Source organism: Alligator mississippiensis, chromosome 1 (genome assembly GCF_030867095.1).
Source record: "Alligator mississippiensis isolate rAllMis1 chromosome 1, rAllMis1, whole genome shotgun sequence".
Lineage (NCBI taxonomy): Eukaryota > Metazoa > Chordata > Crocodylia > Alligatoridae > Alligator > Alligator mississippiensis.
In genome coordinates this window covers 131,125,313-131,151,969 of record NC_081824.1, presented here as the reverse complement: position 1 = coordinate 131,151,969, position 26,657 = coordinate 131,125,313, and the positions used below count along the sequence as shown (strand labels likewise).

Here is a 26,657-nt window from a genome sequence, read left to right as displayed (position 1 = left end):
GCTGCCATATCTAAGTGTACCTTTACATGAGCTTATATGAGGATGATAGTACGCTCACAAATACTAACAGAAGTGTTTATCTCTCCCGTTCCCACCCATTTCTGAAAGCTGAGTACATTTCATTGCTTGTGAGCAGAGCTCCATGAACAAGTTAAGTGAACCTTAGTGAAAATTCTCCATGTACCCATGCATTTACTGAGTAAAAACTGCCTACCTGCTACAAATTTCCATCATTAATGACGTTTCATATTTACTTCTAATTTCCAATGAAAATAAGCATGGTAACATAGAGAACAGGGTAAACTGTGACCAACTAATGCTTTTTTTCTAATGCACTTGATAAGTGCAAAGCTAATGCTAGATTATCCTTACACCTCCCCTTCTGACCCATTGGGAAACTGAACCATAAGTATCAATGGTCCCATCAGTATACCCAAAAGGAAAATTCCTCTTTGCATTCAAGTCTAGCAGTCCATTTAACCCTGTGCCTAAAAGCCAGAGTCACCCTGGTTTAGCATCTAATCTCATTTATACTTACATCATACAGTTATATAATAGGGATGGGAAATACCTATTATATTCCAGTTTATAAAATACACTCATTTGCATATGCTGGAAAATATTCATAGTAGGTTATCACGGTCCATGTCTCATACAGTGCAGTATTGTTTTCCATTGTACATTTGCTACATTTTTTTGGTGACTAAGTTATATTTATTTTGAATCCTAATAAACATTATTCTACCATTTCCAGAGGATAGAAGATTCTAAATATTAATCATCTTGTCTACTTATGCAAATGTGCATTTCATTTAGCATACTCTAGCAGCTTTCACAGATTTTTAAAAAATCTGCCTTCTAATGTTAATGCCAAGAAGGAAAGGCATATTAAGAAGAAAATGACATATTAAGGATATTTTATAAGTGGAATTTTAGGATGATACATGAATTGTCTTATTCATTAATTTATAAGAAAATGATTGTGATGAGAAGTTCAGAAAAGCAAGGAAAAAAGAAAGGTTGCTCATAATCAATTGAAAGTCTATTGTGGTTGCTTATTTGCTATTATTTTACATTTTAGGTTATTAGTAAAGAAATAGATGGTAAAATAAACGGGATCCCAAGTCTAGAAGAGGAAGCTGAGTCCTTTTCTCAGTATGTTACCTCTGGAGAATCTGCACATATTAAGACCAAGCTAACACAGATCAAAAGGTACTGGGAAGAGCTAAGGGATCATGCACAGCGTCTGGAAGGGATAATCACAGAGAATACATCACAGCAGCAGAAGTATGAAGAAAGTCTCAAGCAGGTAGACATTACAAAATCTCAAAGGACTACTCACAGGCAATTTAGAGAACTGATCCTTAGCTTTCAAATAGAGCACAAAGATTACACATGGTATCATACTTTGTTGTATAGTAGACTCATAAAATTAATATTTAAGCTGATTTAAAAGGTAATAAAGTGATCTTATATTGAAGCACATGATGTGTTAGTCTATTTAAAGTAACAGAATACAGCTGTCTTGGAATTTCTCACTGTAAAATAGGTTTAGATTGTTTGTCAGTCTTACCCATCTTCAATATCAGATTTTATTAGATTTATTGACATATTTCTAAAGGGGTAACTATAAACAGTATTTGCATGGAGAGGCAACCTTGCAAGGCCCTAGAGCATCTCCTGACCTTGATTCTCATGCACTTGAGCAGGCATTCAGCACCTTGCAGTATAAGGTTCTAAAACTCCAGTGAGCCCTCTGTACTCTTTAACAAAAACCTTTTCACATGATTGTTTTATAGTTTTTTTAAGCTTCTGTTTTGTATTTATTATATAGGTGCAGCAAACTATGTCTGAATTTGAAGCCAAAGTGGCTGAGCCTGTTACTTCATGTTCTTCATCAGCAGAGACGTACAAAGCTCTTCAAGATCACATGGTGAGCATTTGCTCAGTATTTGCTGCTTGAATGGCTATTTAGAAAATGAAAGGAACTGCAAAATACCATAAAGCTCTTCTTAGAGAAATTAATTACAGATAGGGGGGCTGGCTTTCCTCTATGGCTTCCCCCACAATGGCAGATATACCCTGGGTGAGGATTTAGTTTAAAAGGAAAGCAATATCACTAACCATCCCTTGTCATCATCCCAGATTCAACCAGAAGTCATAGCCTTCATAACTGAGCCAGGGTTCCATCAGAGGCTCCTAGCAAAGTACACTAAACCAGAGTATCTCCTAGATGCTTCTGCCCACTCCCGCAGCAGCGGGGTTTGTGCTACTAAATCTCCTCACCTTTTCCAGACTCTTTCCCTCACTGTGTAGGTAAGCTTGGGGGGTAGGGAGAAGAGACAAAGGATTTTTTTCCTGTGCATTTAAAACCATTTTAATAGAGTAAAGGTAAGAAATGCATACATTTTCCATTGTTCTTAAGAAGAATTTTCAAGAAAAAATAGTCTGGGCTTATAGAATCCTGTCATTAGAAAAAGAAATAGAATTCCTTTCAAAATTTTTCCCTTCTGCAATTCTTTACACACTAGAAACACCTTTGAGTTGGCAAATTCAGATCTGAAATCAGTCTTTAGCACCTAGAATTTTGTGGCATTCAGATGTTGGGTTTCCATTTGATATATTAGCCACATGGATACAATTTGTAGAATCTGGATCATACATGTAGAATTCAGAAATGCCTAGAATTCACTATTTTCAGGTCCAGGTTTTTGGTTTCTCTAGATATAGGTATACTGTATTTACCCAAATCCAAGATGACTTCAGCTTTAAGACAACCTCCCAATAATTACTTTCTATACACAGAAAATCATAAATTTGTTATAATTTTCCATGTTTAGAATCTAATTATTGGAAAGTCATCTTAAATTTGTTCCCTGCATCGCTATAATGTGGAGAGCAACAATAGAGGGGCAAGCAGTGGGAAGTTAGAAGCAGAGGGATAGGCAGCCTCTGCTCATGCCACTTGCTCCCCACCCCAGCACCTGCCTCCAGACATCTGTCTCCTGGTGCCTGTCTCCCTGCAACTCGCCTCCTGCTAGTGCCTGCTTCCCCTGCCACTTGCCCTCCCCATCCGTCTGCCGTCCCCCCACACCTCTGCCACCACTTACTCTATGCAGTGGCTCTGGCTCAGTCTTTGGCCTCTGGCACAGAACACACAGCAATTACAGCTCCAGCCAGGTAGTAGTGGCAGCCCTAGCCCCAGGCCCAAACCGGGAACTGAGCCAGAGCCACAGCAGCAACCCTGCTGCTGTGCAATCTGCCCTGCACTTCCCCATGTGGTCTCCCCCCCATTCCCCTCCCCCAAACTGTACAGTCTCCCCTGTATTGCACTGTCTTCCCTATGCTCCTTACCAGCTCGCACTGCATGGTCTCCCCTGCACTCACCCCTTCCCCTGCACTGCTCAGTCTCCCCCATGTTGTAGCTGAAGTCCACAGCAGCTCCCTCCCCGGGCCATATTTGAATCTAACACAAGATTACTTTTCCTCCCATGTTGAATAAGGAAAAAAAGAACTCATTTTGAATTTGAGTAAATACAGTAGATATAGATAAATAACATGTACATGCCACTGTAATCAGTAACTATGGTCTTGTTTTCAACTGGGCGGTCTAGATCTTTGCAAATGTTGCAGATGGAGATGATATGTATGCATATGAATACACATATAGATTTGTGTGTGCATGCACATATATATGCATATGCACGTATGTGTGTGAGTATGCACGTATATATGCATGTAAGTCGCAGTGGTATCAGTAGCAGCTACCTGCAAAAGTCATACACAAGGATGATCTGGCCACTTAAACTACAAAAAATAGTAGATGTTAACAGAGCAAAGGTCTGCTTAATGACAGGGAAAAGAATGCTCCATGAAGGAAATGTATTTATTACTATTATTGTTAAGCACTACTGCTGTCCTTGGTGCTTAACTGTTAGCAATGAATACTCAGACATGATAAATAAACCTGCTGAGAATAAACTGTTTTTCTTTATTTAACTACAATCACAATCAATTCCTTCCTGGTAAACTCGTGTTTCGTTGTAAGCTGGTTATTGTACATTCATCCCTTTTCATACCTTGCTGTTGTTATTGCCACTTATTTATTTAGTGGAACTATACCATTCTTCAGTTTACTATTTTTGGGCTTTTTTCAATTTCCCCTTTTCTATTAGTTTGACTATTTTTGGTTTGTTTTCCCTTGAAAATTTTGAACCCCTAGATGGGTCATTGTTAGGCTTGACAGAATTTGATTTTTATATATATAATTTCAATGGATAATATTGATGTTTATTTATTTTTAAGCATTTATTTTTATTTTTTTATCAATTTAAATTTTAAGAATTGAGTGAAATTAGGGGTGTGGGGAGCAGACAATTTATTAATGACAGTACACTATCATTATAGTGCAGTTTAACTGCCTGCTGCGACAAACAGAACTACTATAGAACTGCTGCCAGCTAAGTGGCAGAAGTGCCATCAGTCCCCGCTGTGCTCACCCATAGCTCTGTCATCCGCTTTGTCACTTCTCTTCCTATGTTCCCAACCCCCTGGGGTTTCTGGGAGTTGCAGTCTGTAGCAGGACTAGGTCTCCAGGTATGATGTGATGCCCCCCAGCAGCTGTGTAGCTCCTGCTTTGCTTTGGTTCCCTCTTCTCTCATCTGCTTTCTTACCTGCCATGCCTTGCTGTAATTGTTTAACTTGGGAAAAAGGAGACTGCACAGGACCGCAGAGCAACTTCTAATCTGTTGTTGATACAGTGCATCAGCATACCATGGACCCTAGTGGTCAATTTTGTGGCCTCTGACATCTTCTACAGCCACGCCCATGCCTCATAGGTATTACTGGTTAATTGTCTGGATGGGCCCTTGGCCCTAATCTAAGATCCATCCCTTTTACACCTCCATGTTCTTAAGAGTCCTAGCAGGCCCTCAGTGCCCCAGTGCAAAATATCGCCCTTTCAGGCCTCCATGTTTTTAAGAGTCCCAGCAGGCCCTCCCCAGGCCTCTGTGTGCTTACTGGCCCCCTGCCTTCTTGGCCCCCAGTGTCATATCTGGGCTCTGGGCTCTGGTTCATGTCCCTTCTGTCCTGGCTTCAGGTCCTGGTACCAACTTGCCCCTGCTCTGGTCTTGCCCCTCTCAAGCTCAGGATTCGCCCCTCCAGGGTTCTGGTCTTACCCCTCACAGGCTCACCACTTGCCCCTTGGAGGGTTCAGGCTTCCACATTTTGGCAGCCACCTTTCTGCACCTAGGGCCTAACCCTGGGCAGGGCTCTAGGGCTAGGGACAGAAGTTACACATAAACTGGTTTGAGTGATCAGAAACTAGTTTAAATCTGTAACAGAACAGAAGTTCAATCTGTGCACATAAACCAGTTTCAAAGTGGCTGAAACCAGTTTGAAATAAACCTGGTTGAATGTTTTACCAGACTTAACTGATTGAGCTCAAACCAGTTTATGCAACTTCTCTCCTAGACCCCTTCCTGGTTTAAGTTAAACTAGAGTCCCCCAGCATCCCAGCATGCTCTCTGGGCTGGGCTGAGCAGTGACAGGCAGGGGTGGGGACCTGGCCAGATGTTGGCCCTGGAAGGGAGCAGGGAAGAGATTTATTCCCCTCCTCCCTCCCCTGTCCCACCAGCATAGACCTGTCACACATTTCTCTGCTCACTGCTGTAGTGGCAGGAGCGTGGGCAGCCCTGGCAGTAGCCTGTAGTGAACTGGCCAGGGAGGGGGTTTAATTCCCTCCTCCTATCCCACCAGCACAGACCCAGGCTGGGGTCTGCCAGGTGCTCCCCCCTTGCTGCCATAGCGACAGGGGCATGGCCAGAACCCAGCTGTCATGGCCCCCTGAGGCAGAGGGAGCAGGGAAGGGGATTATTTCAGCCTCTGTCTCCGAGGGATCACAACCAGGGTCTGCCTGGCCTGACTGCTGCGACCTATCTCTTCCTGCATGGAGGAGCAGCGGGATAAGCCCCCTTCTGCCCCCTCCACTAGACACCAGAGGGAGAGGGGGAATAACCCCTCTCCCTGCCCCCTCACCTAAGGGGCCCTGCTGGCTAGCCTCTGGCTGCACCCCCGCCCCTACTATTGGAGCAGTGAGCAGGGAGCAACCCTGATGGGGACAGCAGCCCCTGTGATGGTGTCCCAGAGCATGAGCCTTTTCCCGGTGGGGGGAGCTGCGCTGAGGGCCAGGGGCAGGGAAAGCTGCCTGTGGACCCTGTGCATTCTGGTACTATGGGCTTTTTCACTTTTGTGACCATAAATGCCTGGCCCTGCCATTCCCTAGCCTTCCTCCCACAGAAACGCATGGATAAACTCTAAATTTCTACTGAGCAATACTTTATGCCATTCAGGGAGCAAGGGGCATCTGTGCCTGGGGTCCACCCATCATGTGTAGTGAAACCTTACCAATTCTGTGTCATTCTAGTCCTTTGAGCCCTTGTCCTTGAATATAATTTGGCGTGTATTTATTCTTTTCACATTGCTGTTTATTCTATATGCCTTCTGTATTGCTGTTGCATCTCCACAGGATCTCTGTCAGGCAGTGAGGAAAATGAATAGCACTCTGACTTCTCTCTCAGCTTGTGCCCGTAAGATCCCCAGGAAAGATAAGGCTAATCAAGAAGTTGTGACATTGCAGCAGAAATATGAAAATATGCTTAGTAGCTCTAAAGAGAAGCAAGCCATACTGGAGATTCTGCTAGCACAGTGGCAGAAGTAAGTAAATGTCTCTGTCTTAGTTTGTGAAACAGACATATTTCTACAGCCAGTTCAAGAAAACATGGGGAAAGGGGCTGGAGCTGATAATGTTTTACACCAGGAATGGAGACTGGGGTGCCATGTGCCCAAGCGCACGATTGGCAACATGGAGTCATAATTTCATGGCCATAACAAAAGTACTCATAGCGCAGCCCTGTCAGATTCCATTGAATTTGTGAATTCTACTAAATACCTTGTCACAAGGACAAGAAAAGGAAGGACACCAGGGCTTTCCAACTTTTGAGTGGCCGAGGGCCATGTGCCATACTGTCTGCAACCCCCAACCGCACACCACATGTGCTCCCTAGGGCTCCCAGCATGTGGTCTCTACAGCCCAAGCTCTGCCAGTGCCACATGGACAGTGTGAGCCCCTGTGCCTCTATCCTCATTATGCTGCCCTGCCCCAGAGACCCCAGCTGCCACAACAGCAGCAGAAGCAATGGGGGAAGTGATAGGTAGAAGAAAGCCTATGAGCTGCAAGTTAACCCATTGTGGGCTAAATTCAGTTTGCAGGCCAGCTGTTGGACCACCCTGTTTTACACTGTGTTGTATGCTATGATTTCATTAGGCAGGAGAAGGAGCGTTCTGTCTTTCTGACCTGGTTAGAGCGATATGAAGCTGCAGCCAAGCTTCCAGGACAGTCCGTTTCTGCTGACAGAGTGAAACTGGAAGGTGAACTACAGGCAGTGCAGGTAAATTTAAAGATTAAAAATGACCCTAAAAGCCAGCGTGGTCTTAAGGATTTGTTTTTTCTATTTCTAGTTTTGTTGGTATGAGTCTGCTCATTTGTTTTATGACAAACTGACTGATGCTCATTTTTAGTTTCATTCATATATTATATGTTTTATCAAAGTGGAGACCAAATTAGAGAAAGGGTTCAAGTCACATTGTTGTTTCACAATTCCTCTACCCATTGAGGAAAAAAACATCACAGGACCAAAAAGAACTGAGGTTTATGATACATGATCACTCAGACTTCAAGGAAGATGTGTGAGTTTTCTTCCCACCATGAGAGACTATTTTGAGGAGAAAAATGGAAATTCAGAATGGAAATGGTGACTTAGCAGCTCTCCCACTGGATTTTTTAAATGTAAATTTTTCTCACAGCTCCACTAGGTGTCTGAAAGCCCATCTGTATTCCTCCCAATTATAGACTTGATCCAATAAAAAAAGTATCACAAACAAAAATCCTTGGCTCTCACAGCTTTAAGGCATTTTCACCTCTGCTTTATTTTCACATGTGCCGTATGCTGTAATGAATTTGAGCTCAGTATTTGGGCAAATGCAGCACCCTTTCTCACCCTTTGTAAATTAATTGATAATTTGTACCTTAGAGAAGAATGGGGGTGAGGGGTGTATTTACTCAGGCCAGAGCTTGAATTTTTTTACACAGCTGTAGACTGAAATCCTCCTTACACATAAGTGGCACATACGTACTTGTGGTAGTGCAGTTTGGGGCACTTATGCATGGTTTGGATTCTGTTTCACCTGTAGCAGAATGGGTTACAGACACAACTGCCTGGGTTTACAGACACCTACCAGAAATAAAACAGAGGAGACTGTGGCCCCTTCCATGTTTCAGCCTGGTAGCTAGGGCAGATACCCAGGGAGCAGGAAGCAGGAGACCTAAGTGTTAAGTCACACTGAGGAATATTAAACCTACATTTCCCTCCTATGTCAAATCAAAGGGTGTAGACACACAGGCCACTGACACATGTGGAAAAAATACAAACAAAGCAAAACAGCACTTTACTGGAAGAGGCAGCATGTTAGTTGGACCCAGCTTTGCAGCATCTGTATAGATCAGACCTTTCGGGCCCTTTTGTCTAACGTGAGCCACATCTTTAAGCAGCTACAGATACTTAGAGCCCTTTAGAAAGGAGACCCCTTCAAAAAGGCAACATCACTATGTGTTACCTTGTATGTTCTAACTGTTATGTGTGAATGAGGTGACAACCATTCCAATTCAGCAAATCTACCCCAACTTTAACACGTCTTCATCCAGGGTTAAAACTTGAGTGGGTTTACTTCATTTGAACTGTTCTCAGCTCCTTCGTGTATAACATTTAGACGTACCAGTTTTTTCCTTGTTGAAGTGGTCCCTTTTCCAAAAGTCTCCAAGCATTTGTGTGTCCACACTGAAAGCATTCTACCAACCCAGGCAATGGACTGAGTATTGCCCTGGGCCTTCAGTCTTTTCCTTCTTTTTGAAGTGAGTGCTCTGGGCTGCCAAGAGAAGAAGATATATGGAGCCACGAGTGCCAAAGCAAGTTAGAAGGTGGGTGGTTTAGCAAAATGGATGCTGCCTTCAAGAGGAAGCAGTATGGGCCCTGGTCATGGCTCTGGCAATGGCTACTGCCCCACTGAGGAAGACACTGTCTTGCTGCTGTCTTGGTATTTTGTTCAGACACTATTAAATACAAAGTACTGAAAAGCTTTTGGGACCAGGGGCCACAGCCCTGGGCCCTGTGGCAGGGCACTGTTGGTACTTGCCACGTTAAGAGCGGAGCCAAACTGCCCACAGGTGCTTGATTGTGGCGGCCATTTTAGACCTCTGGCCACCTGTATAAAGAGAGCAGTTCACTACTAGCAGCCCAGGCAGAAGCACTGCCTGGCTGTGTGCAGCATCCTGGAGGTAAGGGCAGGAGTAGCAGGGGATAGCTAGGAGGCTCCTGGTCCTGGATATGGCCTAAAACTGCACCCTGCTGGGAGTGGGTGGCCTGTTGGGGCTTTCAGTGGTGTGGGAGCCCCCAGTAAATGCCAGGCCAGTTACCACCCCGGTGAAAGGCAGGTAGGGGCACCTTAACCCCAGCCCTCACCTTCAGGTGGGTCATTTATCATTGGAGGTATTTGGGGCCAGGCTTGACTGTGGCCACCTGAGCCCCACTGGGAAGGGAAGCCCTGTGGCCCCAGGGAGGGGCCAGAGGTGTGGAGCCCCAGGGAGGGGGGAAACTAGAGGGCTGGGAGCCTAGTATTGCCTGAGTTTACACAGTTGCCATGGGAAGGGGCCAGGGCAAGCTTAGACCCGGTCAGGTAATTGGCTGGCCACTACCCCGGTGAGGTTTGTGGGAGAGGCCCAAAAGACAGTACGTCTGCCACCCAAGGTATGAGCTAGTTAAAGCCTATGACCTAAGGGGCCCAGTCCAAGAGGGAGCAAGGCAGTACAAGTTGTTGAAGTATGAAAGAGACCCTGTGAGGGGGGTAGAATGAGAGAGGCCCTAGTGAGAGGAGGGTGGTATGAATCTGTGTGACTGAGGCCTGACAACTAGACCTAAGCTAGCTCCAGCTGTAGGCTGGGAGCATTGTCATCTGGATGCCATCTGCGAGGCTTGGGCTGTAGTGTAGTGGAGGAATGGAGTCACAGATTGGGGCCTGGCATCAGGGCAAGAATAGGCAGCCTCCCACCTTAATTAACAACTTAATTAATTAACAACACAGTGTGGCAGGTGAGACGGGTGGGCGTCATGCCCATGGGCAGGTGGGGAGTCCAGCACTGTGGCTAGTCGGGGAGTCCCACATTCCCACAGGCCCCTACAACTCTGAGGCAACAATATCTGTCTCTGAGACACCCTTTCTCATTCCTTGGGCATGGAGGGAGAGTGAATGGGGCACCAGGGGTAGCTACTGCAGCTGGTGTACAGTGAGCCCCTCTGGAACACCAGTAGCAGTGGGATTCAGTGGTCTTCTGTGGTCTTCATCAAGGTGAAATGGGACTTAATGCTTGCAGCAAGAACCTGTCCTAAACTAGATTTCGCAACTTTTCCTGCAGTCTGTGAATACCTTCACAAGTAGCTCCATTGGCTTCTGGTTTGAATACTCGCTCTTCATCATGAGGAGTTGTGAAATTTGGCTGTCCAAGATGACTCTCACTTGCTGAGAGTCTGCCTTTTCTAATTATCCTGAACATCTCTGTCACCTTGGCTGATTAAATGATGTGTTAACTCTGACCAACTGACTTTCTTCAGAGCTGTTTAGTTGTGTGTTCACCCTAATACTGTGCACTCTGTTCCTCCCCAGGATTTGCAAACTGATATTGCATCTCATACCTCACTATATACCAGCCTATTACAATTAAATGAGGCACTGTTTACAACAGCTTCCACAGAAAGTGTGAAAATAATGGAAGGTGACTTTGAAGAGCTGGACAGGAGGTGGAAAGCTTTACCACAAACTGTTAACAAGAGGTGTGTGCTCCAAGATGTTTCTAATCCATCTAGCATGATTAAAAATAATGATCAATGTACAGATGAAGAATACGCCTTTTTAATCATGAAGTTGCAGTATAATGCTGGAAGTGTTAGGTTATATGAGCCATATTATACTCTGTATTGCAGAATTAGAGATTGTGATAATCCAGTGGATCCAGCAGGCTACTTTGGTGATATCTTTGTCCTTGAGAACTGTGGCAAAGAAGAGGGTAGTACAGGCAGTGGAGGCAGAAATACCATGAAACTTTCCCTGGGAAGTTAATGCTCCTAGCCAGCATTTTAAACGACTGAGCTTTCCTAGTTTGCACTCTAGAACCATCCTTTCTGGGAGGGGGTGAAGGTCCCAGGGGCAGTAGCTGCTGGTGGATCCTTTATGATCCAGGCTGCTGCAAGAACTGGGATGATAGAAGCTTTGAGCCAAGGAGTATTTCTTCTGATATGGTTGGTCTCCTCCAAACAGATGTGGGTCTTTAATATTAGACCTCAAGTATCAAGGACAATTTTTTCAAAAACTCTTTGTGAATCACCTTGAATGTTTGGAATTTCCTGATGTTTGAGAGGGCATTAAGATTTTTAAAAAGCAGCCTTATACAGTTTTTTGCAAATTTGTCATGAAAATTTGACAGCCAAGGTATTTATTCTTTTCACATAAATTTCATCATGGAAATGAAATAAATTAGTGATGTTTCATTCATGATAAAAAAAGAAAAGACCTTAAAAAAAAAAACAAAAACAAAAAAAAAACAAAAACCACAAACAAAAAACAAACAAAAAAACAAACTTGCCCAAGCAAGTCAAATTTTGGTCAGCTACATTAACTCTATTTCTTCTTTTCTTTAACACTACTTTTTAGAAACTACTTTATAAGTAATAGGTATTGTCTCTTACCTTTTACAGTATTTACTCTCAGGTTTTTAGTGTTGTGCTTTAATATTTTCTTCTACCTGGAGAGTCTCCTTTGCCATGTTGCCTGCAATAAATTTGGAGAAGGGCTGGTACACTGATAACATATCCTGTCATGCTCAGTAATATTAACTTACTGCCTTTCTATATCCATCTGTTGTCTCTTATCTCAGACTGTAAATTCTCCTAGGAAGAGAATATCTTTTTCCTCTTTGCATGGTGAAAGGAGCACAGTGGAGTCCTGCACTGTGACAGGCTTCTAGGCCTTTTGGCAATAAAGGAGTAGTAATAATGCTCATAGTAGAACTCTGTGGTGTAATTTTAGGGAACTCTACAAGAGAAGTGAAGCTACTGCTACATGGGGGATATTATAGATTTTTATTGGGCAGTATCTAAAATGTAAATACTTTTCAGGAGAAGCAATTAAAACTGACTATGTTTAGTCTCCTAGTATCCCTGTATAGACAAGGGAGATTTTAGACACTTCCAGATAGACAAGGTTGGATACCTAAGTGCTCTATACATAACAGGAAGAGATGGGTATGTTCAAAGGATAATCCAGAAAGTCTAGAAACTGAATGTAGTCTGAGCTCCCAACTCTCCTTAGAGCTCAGGCACCTGAGGGATATGCCTATACCTTCTTCCACAGGAATCTTGAGAGCATTGCTGAAAAGGAACTCCCCCACCCACCCACACCTGCTCTGCATGCACTGATCTTGGACATGAAGTGATATGGGTGGTGACAGACATAACACTTGAACTGTTTCAAGCGTGTCACTGATTGGGAACTGATTCACGATTGTCCTGGTTTAGAGGTGTTTGCACATACATTGCTAAGGATTCTAAGAAGAATGGTCTCCATTTGTATCTTTTAGGCATTGCAGTTCTGCGGAACCACCATCAGGGTGGTAGTGAGTATTCAGCCCAGCACACCTCCTAGTGGCAAGTGCTCCTGGGTTTTCCCAGGATTCCCCAAGCAGTGGAACAAGACTTACCTGGGACACCCCAAAGCCTGGCCAGTTCCTTCAAATGGAATGGAATTGAGCCACGGCTTGGGGGCAAACGATTTTTTTAAAATCAGTGTAGATCTTTGTCCCCCAGAATATCCAGCATGCCAGCAACCCAGAAGAAGGGGTCCAGGGAGCCCCCCCGCCATCTCGGTACCCTGCCCCTAAAATTAGCCTGGAATGGCACAGATATGGTTGAGTGTCAGCTGATATAAGTTGGTTCAGTGGAGTTCTGGCTGTGTACAAGAGTAACCAGTTGCTGGGTGGGGGAGGGAGGGGCAGGAATTTGGGATGTCTGGAGGACTGGTCAGACACCAGTCACTAAAAGCTTGGTGTCCTTACATAAGACCAAAAGAATTCATGGAGAACCAGTTCAAAATAACACCTGATTATCCAGGTATACATTTGAATAGTCCCAGAAGGTTTAAGAGCGTGTGGACCGACATAACTCTTAGACTATCCAAAATACATGTTAAAACCCCAAAGCCTAGATGAGCACACTATTTAAGACCAGTTTAAACATCAAGAGCTTTGATTAAGTACTGTTTTGAGCCAGTCCTTCCTGAATGGGCTCAATATTGTGTATGCATTTTGTGCCTAGTATCTGGTCAGTCCTTCAGGCATCCCAAACTTTATCAGTCCCCACTCTCCTACCCCAAATTCCCAAACACATACAGGACAAGGATCTGTTGTGCAATGCAGCCAAGATAGAGACCACAATTTAAAAGGGTGGGGAAGTAGAAAGCCTCTGCATCAGTTTTACTTCCCTTTTAGGGACCCTGGATCAGGGTCCTAGGATCATTTTGAGCAGATGATGGGTAACCATGCACTGTGTGTTCAACACCTAGGTTTGTGGGGGGGAGGACAAAGGGAAGGAGGCTGCATGCTTCAGGATTGCCCCAAGAACTCTGCAGCTTTTCAACCTCTGCCATGAAAGCTCTTTCATCAATTTTACTTTCCTGTACAACCCTGTGCAAAATACTTTTGCAGCAAAAGCAAAAAAGCAGAGCTCTTGGGGAAGAGGCCAGAGCCTGTAGCTTTCCAGGCACCACAGGTGGGGTTCACTCACTCCCCTAAGCATTTGGCAACCCCTCTACTCACACGTGCCCCAAATGAATGTGGGGGAATGCAGTACAGGGTAGTAGGGCCGTGCGAAATGGCACCGTTCTGTTTCAACTTGCATTTCGACATTTCAACAGAAAAGTGTTTCATTTTGAATTTCATTTCGATTCGAAACCGCTGCTCTGTTTCGTTTCATTGAAACTGTTTTGCTATTTCGATGCTGCTTTGACATTTCACCCATAGGCTATAATAGGGAAGCTCAAAACAGCCTATAGCTTTGTCATTTCTGGCCTGATTTAGATGAAACTTGCAGGAATGGTAGCCGCATCCTGAGGCATGAAGCCTGCCAAGTTTCAAGGAGATAGGTACAGGGGTTTGGGAGAAACTGCACCTCAAGCTTCTGACCAGCAGAACTCATGACATGGGTGACACTGCGTGTGTTAAGGTGCAGCAGGGTGAAAGCTGCAGGGATGGTGGCCCCTGCTGAAGTCATGAAGCCTGCTAGCTTTCAAGGAGATAGGTGCAGGGGTTCTGGGGCCCTGCACCTCTGGCTGCTGACAGGCAAAATTCAGACATGGCTGCTTGTGGGACTGTGTCTGTCTTAGGGAACAGGTGGGTGAAAACTGCAGGCCTGCTAGGCCCTGCTGCAGCCACGAAGCCTGCCAGCTGTCGAGGAGATGGGTGCAGGGGGAGTCTGGGTTCTGGGACCCTGCACCCCTAGCTGCTGACAGGCAAAACTGGAACGCACAGTTCAGTAACTGACACCGAGGCAGAAAGCAGGGCAGTTCAAACACTGCTGCCTTTTATGCAGTTTTTTCCATCCCTCCCCCAGAGCACTGGGATTTGAAGAGACCTCAGGGAAGGATGACAGTCACTAGCCAGCTATACAGTCAATAACGAGAGCACTCCTCTCCTCCCTCTTCCCCCTCCCTCTCCTTACTTTAGTTTCTGTTTCCCTGCAGGCAAGCCCAGCTTGAGCTCCAAAACTTGAAATGTTTTGAAAATTTCTAAACGTTTTGACTTGCCTTGTTTCAGTTCAAGGCTGTTTCAAAGCTCTCTGTTTCATTTTGATTGTGCTGTTTCAAGCTCGAAACAAGTCAAAACAGTGTTGAAACGAAACTGCTGGCGGACTTTCGCAGAGCCTTACAGGGTAGCTGTCTAATATAAAACAAAGGAACAGAGCAGGGACTGGAAACCAGGACCAAACCTCTCCAGATGAATGAACTTAACTTTGGTCTATGGAGTCATGCTTTCTTTTGCTTGCTTGCTCTCCCTCTGGCCACATGATGATTGGATTCATGGCTGCATAGTGGCTAAGTCCTTGAATAGAAAGGGTTTAATGTACTTCTACCCAGCCTATACTATCATCTTGTATTTAGAATTCTCTCCTGAGACATATTAAACCCCTTCAGACTGGGAAGAGTTCAGAACATAAATTTCCTACCTCCTAGATGAGCAATTTAACCAGTAGGCCACTAAGCCTCCCTCCCTCTTCCAGTGTATTTTGAGCTGAACTCAGTATTCCTGATATAAGTTAGTTGAGCTTGGAGCATGACTAACAGATCAGGTCTCTCCAGAGATATAGGCACCTCCTCAAAACCAAATTTAATTGCAACTGAATGTAGATGGGGATCTGGTGCATGATCTAACTGGGTTGCTTTGGAGCAAGCTAAGAAACAAGTGTAGAAGCCTAGGAAACTCTGCAATCAAGACTGGAGGTGCTCAATGCATTGTGTGCCTTGTGATCAGGACTAATGTTTGGAACTTCGGCACCTAAATTCTGAATCCTATGAAACAAATAGGATCTAAGGACCTAATTCTGAAAGCTACTGAATATTCCTGTGAGCACCTTCAATTCACACTGAATTCAGTGAGAATTGAGCATTCAACTCCTTGATAAACTGCTGAGCAGCTTGGGAGACTGAACTGTGCGTATACATGCATTCCAAGTGACTTTTAAAAGGTCTGAAAATTTAGGTATAAGGTCACAGACTTCTTACATCCTTAACTCCCATTCACTTCCCTGGGACTTTGTGTGTGGAGGCTGAAACTTATAGCCTGATTTGTTTAGCTCATTTATAGCATTTAGTACACAAGTACTATAGAAAAAGAGAGAGAGAAGACACCTGCCAAAGAAAAGAGATAGTTGATTTCACTGTGTGGTAAGTTATTTTCAGAACTCAGTTTTAACACAGCTTTGGTCCTTGCTTTTTTTTTCCTTTGTTGGTTTCACCTGGAATGCATTTCATACTGTCTAGTCAGTTGTGGTTTTGATTCATCAGTGTGACTCACTTCCACAGAAAAAATTAACTGTTCAGTCTTGTATCCAACATCCTGTAGGATCAGCTTCCTTCAGTCTCTTGTTGCTGAACACAAGCAGTTTGATGAGCTGCTGCTTAGTTTTTCAGACTGGATTAAGCAGTTCCTTGCTGAATTGCAAGCCACTTCGGAGATAAACACTGCTGATCAACAGCTAGCTGCATCCCATAATAAGGTAAACTATCCAGTTTAAATATTTAAAAACACTGAACCTGTACAGAACTTTCCAGAGGGCAGTCAGCAAAAACTGTGGGAAGGCCAGTAGCTTGTCAGAAGCCTAATAATCAGCTTGGTAAAATTTTGCATTATACAGTAGATTTTCCTGATGGGAGTAATGCAGTGCAGTGCAATGCTGTCTTGTTACTATTGGAAACTTCAGCAATAATTGTGTTCATAAGCTCAACTTTTTCTCCCTTTTTTTTTCTGTTAAACTTTTCCCTGAGGTTTTGTAAAGATAATCAGTTTGTTTCCTTTTTCTTTTTTTGACAGGACCACTTAATGAAAGTGGAAAAAAAGAAACAGGAACTACAAACATTGAAGGAACACATAAAAAAGCTATGTTCTTTTAGTCACCCAGAGGATCACCAGATATTACAAGGGAAGGCTGAAGACTGTTTCCAGCTCTTTCAGGAGGCTGGCCAGATAACCAGCCAAAGACAAGAAGCTCTGAACCAGCTTGCAGCGTTCCAAGAGCTACATGCTGCTGCCTCAAGTATCCTCCATCGCTTGAGGCAGACAGTAGAGACAACAGGAAACATGGATAAGACTAAATCTGAACTTCTGGAGAAAGAACTGAGTGATGTCATTCAAGATATTAACAAATTAGAATCTTCTGCAATCAGTTTGGATGGAAGCCTTACTAAAGCCCAGTATCATCTCAGACATGGAAGTTCTGAGCAGAGGACCTCCTGCAGAGCTATGGTTGATCATCTGTGCTTAGAACTGGAGTCAGTTCAAAACCTGCTGGGTACCAAACAGAGTGAAGCAGAAGCTTTTGGAGCCTTGCAGAGATCTTTCATGGAACGTAAAGAACAGTTATTAAAGAGCATCGAAGATGTTGAAGAACAGGCTGATAAGGAAGGCTTGAAGGAGCCAACACTTCAGGCCCTTCAACAAAGGTAAAACTAAAAATCTTAGTAAGTATTTGAGCTCTAGTGTGTTTTGTTTGTTTGTTTTTTACTTTTTTTTCCCACAGGATTGTTGCATGTTTTGGCCAACTTTGGGTTCTCTGTAATCATTTCATATCTTGGGTTGGGTTTATTCCTGGGATCTCTGACTGCAAAGAAAAGTGGCACAGTGGTGCAAAGTAGAAAAAGTCCTTGGACTCATCCAGCATAATTCCAAAAGTGAGTAGCCAGGACAAAAACAGAATCAGTCCAGAAAACTCAGAGGGTGCTCCATTTCATCCCTGGGGTATAGTTGCCTCTGGTACAGGACTGCATATTGTACCTTCACATGCTGGAGAGAGTATCAGAGTTATCATTAACTATAATAATGTACAGGAAAATTATGTAAAAAAGTTCTAAAATCTAAGAAAAATATTTCTAAGACTGTCACATGAGGTAAGGAAGCATATATGGATATATATACACATACAAACACAGAAGACCAGATTCTTATTTTAGTGACCACAGCATAAATCCAGTGTCCTTTTCTCCAGTAGAGTTGTGCCAGTTGTACTATTATAGCTAAGGCTAAAACAGGGACTAGAGACATATTTAATATACTGTCACTTTTGCTTGTTTTCGTATTTCATTATTAATAGTGGGCCTCTGAAGTCAATGTATAACAATTCTTTTAACTTGCAGATTAAGGGTCTTTAACCAATTAGAGGATGAGCTCAGTTCTCACCAACATGAACTGCAGTGGCTGATGGATAAAGCAAAACAAGTAGCCCAGAAAGATATAACACTTGCTTCTGACATTGATAATGAGATAAACTGCTTGGAAGTTACGTGGGAGGATACGAAGAAAGTAATCCATGAAAAGTAAGTAGATGTTGGATATATTTAAATGATGCTGGAGAGTTACATTTGTTTTGGTAGAGAAAGAGAGTTCATATATTTAAGTGGTTTTGTTTTGGTTACTTTAGAAGCTCTAATAAAAAAAATAATATCAGTAATAGGAATCGCATCCTATATTGTGTTTGGAACGTACTTTACAAACTAATTTAATAAAGCAACGTATCAGGCTTCAAGTTACTAACCAGACAAATCTCTTTATTATGGGCTCTTCTGTGCTTTTATGAACTTGCCCTATGTTTGGAAAGACAGGTAGAGGTGTCTATACCTTTCACTTATAACCCTAGGTCTAGGCAGGCTGCTCATTTCTTGCTCCCAGCCAAGCTGATGCAGTTACAATACCCATCCTTCCGTTGAAAAACAGAAAAAATCATCCTGTTTGCAGACTGGAAACATACCTCCCACTTTTTCCAGGGTATGTGCTAAACAGTAGGCTGCAGACCCAAGCTCTTCCTTGCTTGTTCTCCATCTAGTCTCAGGACTTTCATACTCTGCTGCCCAGTGGTCTAACTTCAGCAGAGGGGTAGAAAGTGCACACACCTATTCTATAGTTTAATGATTAGGGCACTATTATAACCAGTAAAGGGGGGGGGGGGGGCGGTCAAGTCCTTTTAGGCTGAGAAAAGCCTAATACTTAGGTCTCCCACATCCTGAGAGAGTTGTTCTAGCCACTAGGATATTGTACAAAAAACGGGCACGATCACCATTATCTGTGATAATGTTTGAAATTCATGTGAAATAGGTAGTGTTATTCCCTGCCCCCTTCCCCGCCTCCCCCCACAACACCCTCTATCTATCTGAGGAGATGTCTCTGGGGACTTTTGTGGAGTCTACCATATTTACTCAAATAGAAGATAACCTTGATTATAAGATGACCCACTCAATAATTAGATTCTGTATATGGAAAATTTGTAAATATATTATAATTTTCTAGGTATAGAATCTAATTACTGGAGGTCTGTCTTGAATTTGTCCTCCTCCCACTGCTATAGCAGGAAAAATAGATTTGGGGGGTCATGTGGTCCTTTGCTTTCTGCTCCCCTCCAACTTTTTTTCTCTGGCAGCCCCTTTCCCCTCTCCTTACTGTCAGACCCTGTTCCTGCTGAGCACATAGACATGAGGAGAAACACTGAAAACAATAATCTTGAAATTAAACATGGGTGTAGTAATTTGCATATAGTACCCATGCACTTAGTTTATTCAGAATTGATGCATGATACCTTCTTTATGAAACTGCTGCAAGTTTTAGCACAGGTACTCCAACGCACACTTTTGAGCAGCACTTTGGCACCTACTTATATAGAGTACAAACTATTCAGGATTTTAGTCCAAAGGCTCGTGATTTATCACAAAGTTCATTGGGCTGGGCCCCACCAGAATCATAGCATTTTAAGCCAGAGTGATCCCACTGCTCAGCACTGCTCAGTAGGGCTGTGCAAAGCTTTGGATCATGATTCGGATTCAGAGATGATTTGGATGATTCAGAGGCCAAATCTACAAATTGAATTGCTGGAAGCTTTAGGGTTTCTGAATCGATTCAGAGCTTCCAAATCAATTCGGAAAAGATTCAGAGATTCGGCCATAGGGTATAATGGGGAATCAATGAAATATCTATAACTTTGTTGCCTTTTGGCTGATTCAGATGACACTTGCAGGGATGGTAGCCTCTGCTGAGAACATGATATGTGCCAAGTCTTGGGGCACTGGGGGGGGGGGGGAAGATGACTACTGCAGGCCTGGCTGCTAAGCTACCGTGTTATCAATCAGTCATGATTCACTCAGGGACCAGCTCAATACACAGTAGCTAGCTACTAGATAACAAGTTAATGAGCAAGGATTAACACCTACAAAACCACAGGCTAAAGAGAGGAAAGAATCAATACAGAGCCAGGAACTGCTTCTGCCTGAAGACAGAGACAGTCAGTTGCACAAACCCCCATGTCATGAGTTTTGCTGTCAGCAGCTAGAGTTGCAGGGCACCAGAACTCTCTGCACCTATTCCCTTGACAGCTATCAAACTTTGTGGCCTCAGAAGGGGCTAGCAGGCCTGCAATTTTCACCCTGCTGCGCCTTAACACACACAGTGTCACCCATGTCACGAGTTTTGCTTGTCTGCAGCTTGAGGTACAGTTTCCCCCAAACCCCTACACCCATATCCTTGAAACTTGGCAGGCTGTGTAGCCACAGCAAGAGCTACCATTCCTGTAGTTTTCACCCCACTGTGGCCTAACACACACACGTGACATGAGTTTTTCTTTCAGAAATCTGGGGTGCAGTTTACCAGAAACCCCTGCACCTAGCACCTTGAAACTTGACATGCATCATGCTCCTAGTAGAGGCTACCATACCTGCACATTTCAACTGAATCAGCCAAAACACAACAAAGTTATAGATATTTCATTGATTCCCCATTATACTCTATGGCCGAATCTCCGAATCGGCTCCAAATCTTCTGAAGCGATTCAGCCTAATCGAATCAGAAAAACAATTCAGATCTCCAAATCGAATCTCTGGCTTCCGAATCAGATGAATCTGAATCGAATAGTTCCCTATTTGCACAGGCCTACTGCTCAGTCTGTGTGTGTAGTCCAAGTACCCCCCCCCCCCCATGAAGGAGCCATGTGCTAATTGGCCCCCACTCATGACTGGAACTGGGTGTTCTTGTTACAAGTCCTGGGATGCTCAAAAAAATTATATGCAGATGAGGCGCAGAGCAACCTGGTTTAGCTTCACCTTATGTAGGGAAGAGCCACGTTAATCATATGTGCCAGGCTGGGAGGGGGGCTGAGGGTGGCAGGGGTTCTGGGTGAACTGCATACCAGGTCATGGCTCACCATGACTTGAAACAGAATTTATGGTGTGGGGGTCTGCACTTAATCGACACTATCATAATCAAATGGGCTACGCTAACCTATTTTTCTGGTGCGTTCCTATCAGCCTATTTGCCCAATGTGGGCTGTGTTTTATAGTCATGCTCAGTGCTGTTGCATTAAATAAACTTCAGACAGTAAAAGTTCTGCTAACCGGCATCTTACAAGCCAGCATGCTCTACTAACCGGCATGCCAGCTTGTAAGATAAAGTGAAACCAGAAGTGCCTACCATGGCACTTCTGGTTTCTGTGAGCCCCACGGCCCAGGGCAAAACAGCCTGCACTGCCAAGCCCCCACGGCCCAGGGCAAAACAGCCTGCACTGCTAAGCCCCCACGGCCCAGGGGCATAACAGGATGCTCGGGGCTGTGCAGGGCCCGCCTCCCTGTCCCGCAGGGCCCGCCTCCCTGTCTCACGGCCCACGGGAGGGGCGGTGATGTGGCGGGAGGGGCAGAGGGACGCCTGAGACGCGGCGGAAGAAGCAGCAGCTGGGGTTGCTCAATTAACCGGCATATTTTGTTATCCGGCATCCCCCATTCACAGGGGATGCCAGATAACAGACCTTTTACTCTAGTTGGTTTCTGTTGCTGAGCACATACTGCTTTTGGCAGCAGTTTAATGATAGGTGATGTAGGAAGTAAAATTTTGTTGTATTCAATTATAAGAAAGGGTCTTTACACCTATGCCAACTAGGGGAAAAACTCATCTTGTATTTAAGCAAATATGGTAGGTGCCTCCAAAGAACAACTTACATTTTAAATAATGTATTGCCTAAAGAATGGAGCGATGAATGATCCAGACAGGTATTCAACTTCTTCAGCTCTCAATGTTGATGTTTCTACTATAAAATAGCACTGTGCTCTTCAGGTAGCATAGTTCAAAATCTTACTGATTGATCTATGAATTAAGGAACCCAGATTCTGTTACCAGTTCTGACATTTATCTGCTGTATATTTTAGGACAAGTGAATTTGCTCAAATACCCCTTTAGTAAAATGATACTAGGGCACCCTATTTTATGATGTGCTTAGAGGTCACAAGACCAGAAGTGATATCACACAAGCCTTGTTTCTTCCTTTGGTATCTTCATGAGAAATTTCCCATGGTGAATTGCTTTATCACACTTCCAGAATGTCAGAGTAAACAGCACTTTTTCAAACACAGACTTTTTTTCCCACTGCAGACAGGAACAGTGTTCTACCCTTGTTAAACTGATGAGGGAATATCAGAGCTTAAAATCAGCTGTAACTAAAGTCATAGAAAATGCTGACAATGTGACTGTGACCAAATCTATTTTGAAGAATAAGGAAGATATCAGACGGGCTTTATCAAAGGTAATTACAAATATTTTAATTTAAAAGTGACCAGCTTGTTCATTCATTTCAATTAATTTGATTAATCAATTATCTGTGTGTTTCAAGAGAAGTTTATCTGATCCTTGCTTAAATTCTGTTATAATATTTGTTCCCAAATCCTTCATCACTGAAATCACTGACAGGAACAGAATATACTTTGCCTCACTTATTGCAGGAAATTGTTTCCATTGGCATGCATCTAGTTTTCTGATATTTTTCAAATGCATTTTAATGCCTTTAAGCATATTGAAAGGTAATTGTCATATAATTAGAAGCTTTGCATAACAGCTAAGAAAGGGTATTCTACTCAAAGGTACTAACTCTTCAGGGGAAGGAAATTGCATTTAACATGTTTCTAAAGTTTTTGCTGTAATGACTATTTGGAAAATTTGTGTTCAGGTTAAAACAAGTGAAAAGAAAAAAATGATTTTTGAATGTAGCACAAGGAATTGATTTTGCACCATCAGCAAATCAGCACCTGTTTCTAAAACATGATCTAGTTCTTGTTGCTGACCACTTTCACCTTATCCAAACTGATTATTCTGCTTCAACACTGGCCACTGAAAAGTGACCAGGCCTTTTTTGGCTATATTACATCTGCTTCAGTGAATTGCATTTGTAACATTCCAAATCCTACTGGTCAAAAATCACTCTTAAACCAACAAGGGTCATCAGTGTGCACACTAGGTTTTGAGCAAAGCAAACACTTCTCGAGATCCCTTATTATATCTCTGCCAACATACCCTAAGACACACTGCCAACACCATCTGTTTGCACTTCTGTCTCAGGGGCTGAAAGTCTTTACAAACTTTATATAATTAATCCTCTCGAATGCTAAGTGAAATTATTACTCCATTGTATAGATGTGGAAATTGAGGGATAGAAAATTTGAAATAACGTAATCAAGGTAAACAGGAGGTTTGTTGTAGAGTGGGAGAAGAACCCAGGCCTGTTGTTCTCAGGGTGAGATTACACATTACAGCTAGCATGTGCTAACTCTAAGGAATATTAGACTGTATTAAAGTTACTACATACTGTGAGCAGTCACATGTTAAGAGTAAATACCCTCTCTAATGTGCACAGCTCAGACCTGCTGCTAGAAGGCTGTCAAGCAAGGGCATGGCTAAGAGCTGACAAGTCTGCTCCATATCCTCCACACTCTCAAGCTCTCTAGCTGCAGTATAGGTGGGGGAGAGAGGAAGGGCCTCCCATAACTGTTCACCAGATTAGCTCCCAGATCACCTCACCTTCCCTAATCACTCTTTCATCCCCATCAGCCCCTCCACCCCAATTCCCCCCTGCTGTCTTGATAGACATCCCAATTGCCTCCTCTGTCCCCCCAAATTACCCCCTGAGCACACCCTCCACTGCCGGATTGCCACCCTGCTGCCCCCGTTCCCCCCAGCCTGGATTGTCATCCTATCTCCCCTTATTGCCCTCCCTCCTCCTGCCAGATTGCCTCCTAATCATCCCTCTGCTCCCTGCTGATCTCTACCTCCACTGTGCATCTACCCCTCCACCCCAGATTGCTGTCCTGTGGTGGTTGCAGTTGTGGGGGTTTCCTCTCCCTGCCTGCTCTTGGACTCTCTGCAACTTGCATTGCCCCTGCACACCCAGATCCAGCCCTTGTAAGGCCCCAGGGGAAGGGGGGACCAGGAGGAAGGGTGGAGAGCTGCCAGACAGCCATGAAGGCTAAATCTGGGTGTGTGGGGGTGGCACAGGCTGCAGTGAACCTGGGGGACCCCCTCCATTGCCACTGGCACTCTCAGGCTGATCAAGGTGGCAGGGGGTGATGTGGGTGTGGAGGAGCAGAGGGGGCAGGAGGTAATTGGGGAGACAGAAGGAGTGATCAGGGTGACAGGGCAGTGATTTGGGAATGGAAGGGCCAATCAGGAGGTAGAGGGGGATGACCCAGGGGCTGATGGGCGAGAAAGGGTGCAGTTTGGGAACCAGAGAGGGCTGAAGCCTAGCACTTCCCAACCATCTGCTCCTTCCTCCCTCTTCCCCCCTCCACTCCTGTTCCACCCCTCTGCCCCCACTTCACCCCTTTCCCCTCGCTCAGCACTCACCCCCTGCCATTCTCCTGCTGCCTGGATGTCTTCAGCTCTCAGCCCAGGCTTCTGGAGTCCTGGAAGGTGGCTAATCTGCCTAGGAACAGTGCCTCATGGTATGCTGGAGGACCACAAGTTGATGGTTTTATCTCAGTTGAACAACCAGAAGTTAACTTGAGCTTGGTAGCACACCTCGAAGATAATCCTTGCTCAAAGTGGCATAACTTTAGGATGCCTAGAGGGCACTTAGCACTTATTAACAAGCCTTAATGTGCAATCATTCATGTTTTAAGTACTCTTAACATGGTCTAATTGTAACATGTAATCTCAAGCTCAGTCATGACCTTTAACTGTTGACTACAGGACTGAGTGAGACCATTAAATGTCTTCCATATGTGAAAGCAGATTTGAGTTCGGGTCTCTCAAGCTTAATGTCTGAAAAGCTAGATTTTTGTTTATTCCTTTAAAGTTGCAGTAAGGAAGCAAACATTTATGTTCACAGCATGAAACTGCCAAGAATGAACTGAATGACAGACAGAAAGACCTGGATGCCTTCACTAATAAAGGAAAGCACTTGCTGGCAGAGCTGAAAAGAATTCATAATTGTGATCCTATGCTACTGAAAGCAGATATGAACAGCACTGTGGACAAATGGCTGGATGTAAGGACAATAACTTATGCTTTATTTAGATGCCAGACTTAGTTTATATCCTGATTAAAGGTTGCAGTATGTAGCATTCTCTTATGAACTGAAGATACGTTTCTCTAGTGAAGGTGACTTTGTATTAAATCTCAGTGGAGTATTAACATTCTGTCAACGGTCACATATATATATTATGTGCACAGAGCGTATGTGTGTGCACACTGATTGTGTGTATATGTGTGTGTGTATTTCAGGTACCTTTGCCAGCTATTAAAGAAGGTATTTTATGAAGAACTAAATACAGGATTGCATTTTACTATAAAGTAGTTATCTTAAATAAATACATGATTTGACTTGGATCCTCACCTGGCATAAATAAGTCTCTCTCCATTAATATCAGTTAGGCCATACACATTTCCACCCCCTGAGGATCTGTGTACATTATGCAAGGTGACATTTGACTGTTGCCCATTTTGAAAAATAATAGTTTAAGACATCATACTTACAAAAGTGCGTTTTAAAATCCCTACCTTGTATAATACATTTTATTTTTAGTATACTTTTTATATTTACTAGTTTAATTAACAGTGCACATAAAATATATATTCATGACTGGAGGGATCACTAGCATTATGACACTTTAAAAGACAAGGAAGTTTTATTTTGTTTTGCTTTTTTGGTTTTGTTTGTTTTTTACTTAAATCCAGTTGCCACTCTTTCCACGTCAAATGCGTACAAATGCTTAGACATTAGTATATACTACTTTTGTCAGTTTTATAGTACATAAATCTAACATGTATATGATGTAAGTTCTGCTATTCTGAGTGTGTCCTTGTTTGTAAACTAAGAATCCTGATCAACCCTAACAATTAATTCAAGGGAATATTACCATTTCACAATTATTTTGCTTATATTTGCTAGCAGTTTTTGATATCCTTTCCTTGCAATTGGTTTCATCATCAAGAAATGTGTAATTCATTTATTAAAAGTTGCAATGTCTTCCGTCTTCAACAGGTGTCAGAGAGGATTGAAGAGAATACAGAGAGATTGGGTGTAAGTGGGTCACTATGGGATGATATCATCACAACTGCAGATGAAATTGATGGGTGGTACAATAAATCTGTGTCTCAGTTTAATGAAGGCATCAGCAACTTGAGCAGCAGCCAGAGAATGGAGGATTTTCTGAAAGAATTCCAGGTGCTTACAAGTAAATCAGTGATACAAATGTCTGAAATTCTCTTTCCCAGGCATGCATTTTGTGTAAATAATAAGTAGATCTCTACTGAAGTAAGTGAAACTGTATTGAGATATATCAGTTGATAATCTTTTAGCTTGCATCCAGTCACACAATCATCCAATAATATCAACCCATGTGGGAGACTCTTAATAATCTCATATATACTCCACCCTTTTCTGAAGCGGTCTTTCTCCCACAGGCTTAACACATTGTGATCTTAAGCTCCA

The 26,657-nt window shown here is 43.4% G+C and overlaps 1 protein-coding gene across 3 annotated transcripts in view; it reads left to right on the top strand.

Annotated features, from left to right (window-relative positions):
• Positions 1-26,657, top strand: part of SYNE1 (spectrin repeat containing nuclear envelope protein 1) — a 535,576-nt gene that overhangs the window by 236,612 nt on the left and 272,307 nt on the right. For all 3 annotated transcript variants that reach the window (XM_059714126.1, XM_059714134.1, XM_059714130.1), the window contains 11 exons: positions 1,082-1,309; positions 1,835-1,933; positions 6,527-6,714; positions 7,325-7,448; positions 10,774-10,940; positions 16,277-16,430; positions 16,745-17,373; positions 18,064-18,243; positions 22,328-22,478; positions 25,053-25,211; positions 26,208-26,390. In XM_059714126.1, coding sequence (XP_059570109.1) covers positions 1,082-1,309; positions 1,835-1,933; positions 6,527-6,714; positions 7,325-7,448; positions 10,774-10,940; positions 16,277-16,430; positions 16,745-17,373; positions 18,064-18,243; positions 22,328-22,478; positions 25,053-25,211; positions 26,208-26,390 — 2,262 coding nt within the window. The remainder of the gene's footprint in view (positions 1-1,081; positions 1,310-1,834; positions 1,934-6,526; positions 6,715-7,324; positions 7,449-10,773; positions 10,941-16,276; positions 16,431-16,744; positions 17,374-18,063; positions 18,244-22,327; positions 22,479-25,052; positions 25,212-26,207; positions 26,391-26,657) is intronic.